Source organism: Cavia porcellus, unplaced genomic scaffold (assembly GCF_034190915.1).
Source record: "Cavia porcellus strain 051 isolate PalLab524CR breed Dunkin Hartley unplaced genomic scaffold, mCavPor4.1 scaffold_49, whole genome shotgun sequence".
Taxonomy (NCBI): domain Eukaryota; kingdom Metazoa; phylum Chordata; class Mammalia; order Rodentia; family Caviidae; genus Cavia; species Cavia porcellus.
In genome coordinates this window covers 5,341,301-5,351,699 of record NW_026947532.1, presented here as the reverse complement: position 1 = coordinate 5,351,699, position 10,399 = coordinate 5,341,301, and the positions used below count along the sequence as shown (strand labels likewise).

At 61.7% G+C, this 10,399-nt stretch overlaps 1 protein-coding gene across 2 annotated transcripts; it reads right to left on the bottom strand.

The window, feature by feature from the left end:
• Window positions 1–354: 354 nt before the first annotated feature.
• On the bottom strand, window positions 355–10,379 carry Crat (carnitine O-acetyltransferase). 2 transcript variants are annotated; one of them, XM_063244176.1, is made up of 15 exons: window positions 10,108–10,379; window positions 8,738–8,868; window positions 7,839–8,102; window positions 5,912–6,030; window positions 4,623–4,676; window positions 3,874–4,039; window positions 3,624–3,798; window positions 3,270–3,448; window positions 2,833–2,933; window positions 2,516–2,635; window positions 2,299–2,421; window positions 2,091–2,226; window positions 1,686–1,748; window positions 1,454–1,591; window positions 355–1,073 (listed from the first exon to the last, which is right to left on the bottom strand). In XM_063244176.1, the coding sequence occupies exons 3-15, from the start codon at window positions 8,067–8,069 to the stop codon at window positions 858–860; spliced, it is 1,821 nt and encodes a 606-aa protein (XP_063100246.1). In that variant the 5' UTR covers window positions 8,070–8,102; window positions 8,738–8,868; window positions 10,108–10,379; the 3' UTR covers window positions 355–857. The 2 variants fall into 2 exon arrangements, with proteins under 2 accessions (XP_063100246.1, XP_003470655.2); XM_003470607.5 differs by lacking the exon at window positions 8,738–8,868.
• Window positions 10,380–10,399: the final 20 nt, after the last annotated feature.

The window sequence follows — 10,399 nt, the reverse complement described above, 5'->3', positions numbered from 1 at the left end:
CACCCCCAGCTAGTTTTATTTGAGACAGGGTCTCACTGAGGTGCTTACACTGGCCTTGAACTTGTCATCTTCCTGCCTCAGCCTCCCACACAGCTGGAGTTACAGGCGTACACACCGTGCCCAGCTTGGTGCCAGCATGGCCAGGGCAGGCCTGCAGCTCTGACCAGGAGGGCATCTGTCCTGGTGGTGACTGGACTGTGAATGCCCATCGCTGCTGTCCCACCTGCCTGGCTCCATGTGCCCTGGGTGGCAGCCCGAGGACTGCTTGGCACCTCTGGGAGCCGCTGGGCACTGGCTGAGCCAGAAGCAAGGCCAGCCTTTGACCCGCCACCTGCCACTCTGTGGAAACACATCTGCACGAGCACGGTCTTCTTTATTACTCAACTTCCAGTTCATTCACCCGTGTGACGCAGGGCTCCGCAGGGCCAACAGGAGCTACGTCATCCATGGTGGCCACGTGGGGACAACCCCTGGAGCATCCATCCCCTTGAGCTGGCCCCTGCCTGGAGTGGCCCACAGCCCTTAGCCACAGCGAATCCTATCTCCAGGTCTGTGGGAGATGGGCAGTGAGGAAACGCTGGCTGGTAAGCAGCTGGGGAACAGGGAGGGAAAGGGGCTCCCTGAGAGCTTCTCCCCGTCTGGGGCAATACGGTGGGGGCCAGGGCCTGTGTCCTCCAATCTGTTCAGCTCAGTGACCCCAGCCCTCGGGCTGCAGCAGACCCTTCCTGGGGACAGTAGTGGAAGGCACTTGGCTTAGGGCTGCAGGTTCCACAGGAGGATGCTGGCCCTGGCGTGGGCAGACCATGCGTCAAGCCCGGTGGGTGCCCATCCTGGGGGACTGGACCAGGGCTGAGGGCTCAGAGCTTGGCCTGTGGGTGGCGCCGCAGCAGCTCGCGCATGTCCAGCAGTGCCTTCTCCAGGTAGTGCGCCATGCGGGCGGCGTTGGTCTCGGCGCAGCTGTTGTAGGCCGATACGGAAACATTCATGTGGCTCTCCATGGGGTTATAGCAGACACCGTAGCCGTCAGGGACCACAGGCCCAAAGAACATGACACAGTCCGTCCTGGCGGGGACCTGGAGAGAGCAGGATCCCAGTGTTTCCACCTGCCTGCCCACAGCGGCCTCAAAGGCCCTGCCAGACGCCCTCTCCCAGTCCCTAGCACAGCACTGCCCCCTTTCATCTGTGGACGAGTGATCCCAGGGTCATTTCCTCTGTAGGGGCCCTGGCTTTCCCCCCTCCCTCGTCTGCCCTGCTGACCCCAGCACCCAGCACGGGCTGACACAGATCAGGTGACTGCTGATAACCAAATGAATGACAAGGCCGGGTACCTCAAGGGCTGGGGGCGCCTGCCCACCTTCTGGGGTTGCCCTATACCCCCGCCCCCACTCCTACCCCCTGGGAACCTCCATCCACACGACCCCAAGCCCCAGCCCCGGCAGGGTACAGTGCCCACCTGGCTGGTGGAGAGGTTGAAGTGCATGGCAATGGCGTAAGAGGTGTCCATGAAGATGTCAGGTATGCTCACCAGGTCCTCGATGGCCTGCAGCTTAAGGCCCAGCAGGTGGCGGTCGAAGGCCTCCCCTCGGATGGCCTGGGGAAGGAGCCATCAGAAGCAGTGCAAAGCCACAGGTGGCCCTCACTCTCCTCAGCATGACCCTTCCAGCAAGGTGTGGGCACCCACTCACCCGGTCAGTGTAGGCGCGGTGTGCTTGCACAGCTTTCCGCAGCAGCTCCGCCTTCTGGTGCTCCTGGGGAGCGGGAGTGAGAGGGGCCGAGATGCTGTCCCTCCTTGTGCCTCAAGAGCCCACTGTCCCTCTAGTGCTGAGCTCCAAGCTCCTTTGGAGCTCATACTGTAGCTGCCATATCCTCAGTCCCCAGCAGGGCGGACACGCACTGCTGGTGGGTGAATGACTGAGCAGATGGATGGATCTTTTCTCTTGGGGTGCCAGGAAGCACAAAACTAAAGTCCCAGCTCCATCTTGTTAAGATTCCCACTGCCCATGTCAGGGCTGGGATCCTGCAGGCAGGTGGCTGGAGTGCACTGACAGGGGGCACAGCCAGCACAGGTCCCCACCCACCTGGGCCCTCACCGTTATGCTGGAGTCATCCATGGCCTTGGTGAAGGCCAGCGAGTCCGTGGAGGCCGATCGGATGGTGTCGGTGCGGCCTAGGTGGAACATGCGCAGGGAGGCACTCTCGTAGGTGGCGCAGGCCTGCCCGTAGATCCTGCAGGAGGGACACTTAGCACTGTCCCCAGGGCTGCCCGCCCACCTGCCTGGCCCCTGGGCATGGGCCCACCTGTAGTAGGCCAGCTGCAGGGCCATCTGGAAGAAGCCATCCGGGCTCAGCTTCTGCGACTTGGGGAAGTCCTTTCCGAAGTGGTGGAACACCAGCACCATGAGGTCCAGGTCCTGGATCATGCTGGGGGGCCGCAGTAGGTGAGAACGGGCCCAGGAGCTGCTGCCCAGTGGGGGCCCAGGAGCAGGGGCCGGGGGGCACGATGACAGTTACCTACATGCTGAGGTGCTGCTTGGCCTTCTCGATGTCACTCTTGATTTCTGGGGTGATGTTGAAGCGCAGCTTCTTAGGCATGGGCAGGGGCACCATGGGCGAGCGCACCAGCTCGGGCTTCTTCCTGCGGGGGGGCAGAGTGGGGCTGGGGGCCGCACTGGTCCTGGTCACGGCTAGGAAGTGCTGCAGCCAGGATTCAGACTCAGGTCCTCTGTCTGCTTCCCTTCAAGAGACTGATTCCCAGGGGCAAGGGACAGTGACACCCAGACCTGCAGCTCACCTGTCACCGGGAACTGGGGAACGAGGCTGTGAGCCACTCACATGTATGCCATGACGTGGTCCACAAGGGCAATGATGGGGGGCCCCTCGGCTGCAGCATGCTCGTAGACCAGCCCACAGGAGCCGTCCTCCGCCACGATGAACTGCGGGGGATGGACATCAGCTGCCGCTTTAAAGCCACCTCAGGGGGTGACACTGCCTGTGTGATGTTAGCAACAGCTACCATCTGTCAGCAATCTGGCCTTCACAGTTCTTCCTGAACTCAAGGGCCTGCACTGGGGCATTTTCCTGTCACCCCAATCCCGGGCACAGTAAGCAATGGTGGTGTCTGACCCCAGACACCCTCTGACATGTGAAAGGGCAGGGGACAGAGGCCCAGTCATCACTGCGCGTCCAACCTGCTGCTTCCCACCTGCTTTAGGAGCAGAGCAGAGCAGCGCAGCAGCGGCCCGGCCCAAGCAGCCGCCCGGCCGCCCCACCTGCAGTGTCTTGTCGAACCAGCGGTTGCCACTGTTGAGCGCGCCGCCGCCCCCATGCAGCATCTGGCCGGCCACGTGGTTGCGGTAGACGTCCTCAGAGACACGGGGCACCGGCCTGTCCAGGCACACAGTGAAGATGCTCTTCTGGATGGAGCGCACTGAGTCCCGGTTCACCTTGTCTGTGGGCCACAGGGCAGGGTGAGGCTGGGGTCCTGCAGCCCAAGTGCCTGCTGGGGAAGCCCTGCTCTACCTGCTGGGTGAGTGGCCTTGCAGACAGGGCCCTGCCACAGCACCCCGGCCCCCGCCTGCCAACTCACTGGGGACCTGGGCCAGGCCGCCCACCCAGGGTGGCACCTTTGACAAGCGTGCTGCAGGCCTGGGCCCAGCTGTTTCGGTGGCTGGAAGTCAAGATGCCCACTGGCTCCTTGTTGGTCTGCAGGGACGAGTTCCAGATCTTCTCCAGCTGCACGAAGAGCTGGTCGGAGGTGAGGGGTGTCCCATCGCTGTGGTACACATCCAGCTCGAAGAACTGCGAGGCGAGGAGCGGGGAGGTCACCTCGGCCAGGGGGGCAGGGAGGCAGCCAATGGGGCCTGCACCACCCACCTGGTAGTTGTGCACCACGGTGATGTGCAAGGGCGGCCGCTTGGTCCTCAGGAAGTTGACCACAGAGTCCTGCTTGGGGCCCGGCACGCGGCAGGAGGACAGGATCTGGTAGTACTGGTTCATGCACAGTGGCTGTCCCCCAAGATGCTCCACAGGCAGGGTCTCGCTGCGGGGCAGGGACAGTGAGGCCTCAGTAGGGAAGCGGGGGTGATGGATGGCCCTGTGGGGCGGGGTCTCTACTCCTTGTTAGCATGCACAGGCCATTGGGCCCAGGGGCTCCGAGGTCTGTGCTCCCCTGGTGGGAGCCCTGTCTACGAGTTACACAGAAACTCCTGCTCTGGACTTTAGTTTGCTACAGGGGACAGAAGTCAGCAAGTCAGCTTCTGGGATCCTCTCATTTTTTTTATTTTTGAGACAGGGTCCTGCTATGCAGTTCAGGGTAGCGTTGAACTCATTATGTAGCCCAGGCTTATTCTGAACTTGCATAGATCCTCCCCTGCCTCAGCCTCCGGAGTGCTGGAATGGCAGATGTGTGCCACCATACCCAGCTGGGGGTCATCCTGGCTTGGGATGGGTCAAGGTCAACAGGAACTCAGTCCAGCAGCGGCAGCAGAAAACCTAAGGGTCCCAGTCACCAGTCATAGTGTGCTATCCCCAGCCCTGGCTGAAGCTTGGCCAACAGGAAGTGGAAAGGACTGCCCTGGGCCTGCCCAGGGGCCAAGGTGGCTGTGGGTGGACTGCTTGCTCACTTGTCAATCATGGTCTTGAAATCCAAAACGCCCTCGATGAGTTTGGCAGCAAACCTGCAGGATCGGTTAGAGATGTGAGGCTGTGTGGACACCGGGACCTGGGTCAGGGACACGACCTGGGGGGAACCCCAGAGCCTGGGATTTCTTCCTCCCCTCCCTGCCTAGGAGCGCTGGCTGTCAGCAGGGCCGGGGCAGTGGTGCAAGGTTCCCTCTGCTGGGGCCCTCCTTCCCCTCCCCCTCTTTCCTCCTCCTTTCTTTCTTTCTTGTACTAGGGGTTGAACCCAAGGCCTTGCCCATGCCCAAGCACCTAGCCACCACCGGCCCTGCATCGGAGCCAGGGCCTTCGCACTTAGCTATACTCCCAGTCCCTCTGTTTTGTTCCCAAACGGGTTCTCTCTAATTGCTAAATCGCCCTTCAACTTGGGATTCTCCCGTCTCAGCGTCCCAGAGTGCTGGAATGATAGGTGTGCGCCACCAACCCCAGCACATTTTGAGACAGGGACTTTCCCAGGCTGGCCTCAAACTTGTTATCTTCTTGCCTCAGTCTCCCTGCAAGTGTCATCTGGCCAGGCAATCCATCTGGGTATATGTGGACGATTTCTTGGCCCAGATCAGTCATGGTCAATACCTGTGGCCACATAGCTCTAACCTGGGGACTACTAGGTGGGCTTTCTGGGACCAAGCCCAGGCCCTTTCCAGGGGGCTCTGGTCCTTTATTCTTTTTTCCAGGGCTGGAGATAAACCCAGGGCCTTGGACATGCTAAGTGAGTGTTCTACTGCTGAGCTGTGGCCCTGGCACTTTCTCTTCTGTTCTCTCTTTCTCCTTTTTCCCCTGCCCTGGCCCTTTAAGAGACACAGGTTCAGCAGAGAGCTGGCCTGGTGCAGGATCCTGGGCTATATTTTTATCTCTGATCGGACTAGAACAAGGGCCAGGGCAGGTGCCAAGGCAAATGTGGAAAAGGGAACTATGTACAAAGGTCACTGCTGTGTTCAGCAGAGGACTGCAGAGGGAGGAATAGTTATGGCACTCTGCTAGTAGAGACTCTACCTCCTGTACCTTCATGCCCAGCCTCAGTTTCCCCCTCTGTAAAGCAGGGTGGTACACCTGTTTCACAAGGCATTTTTTCGGTACCAGGAATTGGAACTCAGGGCCCCGCACCTGCCAGGCAGGCACTGAGCCGCTGAGCTACATCCCTGGCCTCATGAGGCATTTGTGGGGATAACGGAAGTGTGGCACCAGGGCTGCTGCCGTCTCATGGGAACAGCCCCTCTTGGGGCTGGCCACTCACCGGAGTTGGCCCTGCAGATCTACGAAGTCCTGCTTGGGCAGCATCAAGCCCGGGCTGGAGCAGATGACCACAGGCTGGCGGTACTGGAGGTAGGCTGTCTTCAGCCACCATTCGGACAGCTGGGAGAGTGGCAGACCAAGTCAGGGGCACCGGGACCCGGCTGGCCCTGCCCTGCCACAGGGGCTCCAAGTGACTGTTGAGGCCTGGTATACCCTGTCCTGTCCCTCTGACCCACAGTCTCCCCCGCAGGAAAGTCTGGAAGGAAACCCGAGGTGGGGGACAGGAGGATGCACGAGTTTTCTTCTCTTCCTTGCCGTGCTGGGGTGAGAACCTAGGGCTGTGTCCACGACGAGCACACAGTGTCCCCAGGTTACATCCAGCCCCAGGTCCATCAGTACCGATGAACCCCGAGAGATGGAAGGACAGAGGAGAGTGACGTAAAAGCCACCTCCAGCCGGTGAATGCCTGACTTTCTCAAGCTGCAAACTGTCCCAGGAGACAGGGCAGCCCAAGGGACTCCTCAGTGGCCTGTTCTGCCAGTGACACACTGGGGAGGGGACAGCCACCTTGATCCCAAGGGCAGTCTTGAGAGGGGGCTCATAGCAAGGACAGACGATCATGCTGGTGACAAGATGTCTCCTGAGGGCCTGCTGGGGACCAGCCATAGGCACAGGGCCGCACTCCTGAGGACTGTCAGCCTACCTTCCTGCTGACAGCACCTTACACACCGCTCTGCTCCCCTAGCCCTACTGCCACCCCACCCAGAGACTCCTCATGGGGAATGGCTGCTCCCCGGCACCAGGCCCCTCGCCCAGGGCCTCAGCATGAGGCAGGGAAGTGACTGATCCTTCCCCTTCTGACTCACTGCCCACAGACCTGGCACTGGACCAGCTAGGCACCTGGTGTAGCTGGGGCCACTACGGGAGCTGCTGCAGCACTCTGGGCCTCAGCTTCCTGGACAGCCAGGAGAGGCCAATGGGGCTATCAGAGCCTCTGGCTGTGCCTGTGACGCCCCCAGGGAGGCTGCCACGTGGTGGCAGAGCCACTTTGGGGGCACCATGCATGGGGAGGAGGTGTCCCTGCCTTCTGAGCTCTGGTTTCACAGGGTGGCTAGCTCAGCCACCTGGAAAACCCCCAGCCCCCACCCTTGCGTGGCCTCTTCAGGGCCAACATCCTCACTCTTGACCCTGAGGCCATGCCCTGCTAAACTCACCTGCCTCTCAGCTCCCATGGGCAGCAGCCTTAGGCTCAAGGTTCCATCTGCCCCACCACAGCCCTACTGTGTCCCACGGTCTGTTTTTGCTGAGGACTTGCCCCCTCTCCCCTGCAACACTGGCCCAGGCCACCTGCATCTCCCTGGGGCGAAGGTACCGTCCTCCCCAATGCCTTGGCCTCCCACTCTCTCCTCCCCACCCAGCACCTGGGTGGAAGGGAAGGCCAAGAGCGGGGAAGTAAGGGCACAAAGCACCACATGTACTCATGTACAGAGCCAATGCGCCTGCGTGAAGCAAATGCAGGGAACCTAGGTCACAATTCATCAGCTGTCCCGCCTTCCAGGAGTCCCCACCCTCTCTCCTCGGCTGCCCCCTCACCCAAAACTCCCCTCTAGCCTCATCCCACACACCAGGCTGTTGCCCCTGGCTCAGATCTGGGGGCCCTCCTCCCACCCACCCTGCCTACTCCACAGAAGGAAGTGGCCAGTGTCCTGTGCGCTGCCTGCTGGGGCCTCGAAGACTCGAATTCTGCTCACTGTGTGCCCACCAGCTAAGAGGCTACCCCTGTGCTGGGCCAAGCTGGGCCATGCCGAGCACAGGTGAGTACCCAGAAATCTTCATAGGGCAGAGCAGGGACAGCAGGCCCCGAAGCGTCCAGCTGTGTGGCCAGCAGCCACCATGGTGAGCAACCCTGGGGGACCCTCCAGACTCACCCAGTTTTCTGTCTTCCTTGCCCTGCGCTCCAGCCCCTTCTGCAGCCGCTCCCCGACACCCCCGGGGCTGCGGAACTCATCCACTAGCTGCTTGGTGGCGGCCCACTCCTCCTCGCTCACGATGGGCTGCAGTGCCCTGAGGTAGTGGTCCAGGGATTGCTGCAGTGGTGGCACCGGCAGCCGAGGCAGTGCATCCTGGTGCGCCTTCAGCCTGCCGGGTAGCTTCATCATAGATGAGGGCTTGAGGAAGCCCAGCGGCTTCGCCTGCAGGCAGGAGATCACCTTGCTCATTTCCTCTGAAGCTCCAGGAGCCCACTGTTCCCCGAGCCAAAGTACTGGGCACTTATGTGCCCATCCCCGGGTGGGTAGAGGTGGCCTCATGGGTGGTGCTCAGCCGGGCTTCCCAACCCTGAGATTTCGGTGTCCCCGCCTCCCAGGGACTTCGACTTGCAGGTAGGCACAGGGAGGGCTGGGTGTGGCCCAGGGGATGCCAGTTGGGGTTCACACCACTGTGAGAGGAGCAGAGGTGAGGGCACCCACCTACTGTATGAAAGCACAGACTCCACCTTTCCCTGGGAAGACAGGTTGCCCAGACTAGGGACTCCCTCTCCAAGGCCTTACCTCCTTTCCCTTCACCCCTTCTAGACTGAGAAACAGGATCTGAGAGGGGTACAGAGACCCTGACAGTGAGGCCTCTGGTTTTTTTTTCCTGCCTGGGGATTGGAGGCTGGGGCGTAGGGCAGCAAGAGAGAGATTGGTGGCCTGGCACAGAGGGCGAGCAGTGGCGGAGATGCAGGCAGAGGTAGCCCGGGAGGTTCTGGAGGCAGCAGAGAGAGAGACAGGAGGATCCCAGGCTGCTGGCACGGCGGCAGGCAAGCGGCAGAAGCCCCGTTCCATACCTGCTCTCTCTGCTGCCGTCCTTCACAGCTGGAGTGAGGTCCTGACCCTGTCTGCCTCGGCTGGATCACTATGCCTAACTGTGCTACCCAGGGCTGAGCGGAACCTAGCAAGAGGCAGCCACCTGCCTAGGCTGGAAAGAAAAAATAAGAGCCAGGGTTCAGGGGGGAAAGGCAGGACAGTAGTGGCTCCGGCTAGGGTGGCCTCTGAGGGGGGGAAGAAGCTACTTGATTGTGACAGCAGTCCACACTAACTTTCCGGCTGGGAGGAATGGGGCACAGGTAAGCGGCTGGCAGTGGGCACTGCAGTGGGAGGGGAACAGGAAAGGTTCCCCTTTCTTCTCCGGATGGGCCCAGTGCCAGGAATGTGGGCCAAGAGGCATTAAAAATCCATCTGCTAAAATCCACACAGATGTCTTAGATGTGGGAAAACTTGGGTGCAGGGCCAAAATGGCTGGCTTATAAGCCACTGTGGCTCCAAAATCAGCCCTGCACACAGGGACCGGTCCCTAGAATAGGCCTCCAAGAGCCCGCCCTCCACCCCCAACTCCTGGGCCTTTCCTGCTCTATGTGAAAGCCTGAGTTTTCTGAGCTATTGGTGCTCCAGCTGCTGGCCCAAAGTATGGGACTTCTGGCAGCAAAAAAATAAGCCAAAGGTCACTGGTTCGAGGAGTGGACTACATGAGAACTAGCCATTGCCGGCCAGTTGCCCCAGCAGGGAGCTTATCAGGCCAGTGTGATGGTCCTGGATGCCCTAGAGGTGCCAGTGGGACAGGGGCTGGCTCTGCTGGCCAGGAATAGAGTGAAGAGAGCACTCAGAGGTTGGGACACCTAAGGAGTCCTAAGTCCAAGCTAGACATGAGCCCTCGGCTGCTGGCCATGAGTGTCTGTCCCCAAGAGACAGAACCCAACAGGGAGAGACATCCTTGGATCAGAGAGGACAGCGACTCAAATGATAGCGCCTTGCAGCTGGGGAACACAGGTGAGAGGTGGTCAGGGTGAGGGGCTGGCGGGAGGCAGGGCCACGCAGGCTGCCCCTGTCGCCTCTGCCAGCTCCCAGGCCTTTCTGCCAAGCCCAGCTTGCCCCCTCCACGTGAGCGTCTCTGGTCACAAGCTGATCCGCGGGAGCCAAGGGCACGGGCCCGCCGCCCGGCCCGGCTGAGATTGGCTGCGGCCGGCCAAAGGGCGTGCGGGCCCAGGACGAAGGCGGGGCTGCCCGGCGAGGGGTCTAGCAGCCCTTTGGGGCTCCGCCACTGTCCGCCCGGACCTCAACCTCCACGTCCTCCGCCGAACGCGGGGAGCCCCCGGGACACCACTCCGCAGCCCTCGACGGCCCCCTCGCGCGCCCCGTCCGGGTGCCACCGCACACTCACCGCGGTCCTGGCGGCAAAGGCCAACATCGTCGCGGTCCCCCGTGGACACTCAGTCCGCTCAGCCCTGCGCTGGACTAGGTTCGAGTCTCTGCTGGGTCGCTGGGTCCCCGCTAGGGCTCAGGGGCCAATGTCGCCGAGTCACTGCCGCTAGCAGGGAAAGGGGGCCGGGCGCCCACCCTCCGGCCGGGCGGGCCGCGGGCGGGGGCCTAGAGGCGGACTCGCGGGCGGGCCCTCGGTGCGCGACCCGGGCGGCTAGCGGGGCGCGGGGCGGGGCCGCAGAAGGGGGCGGGGC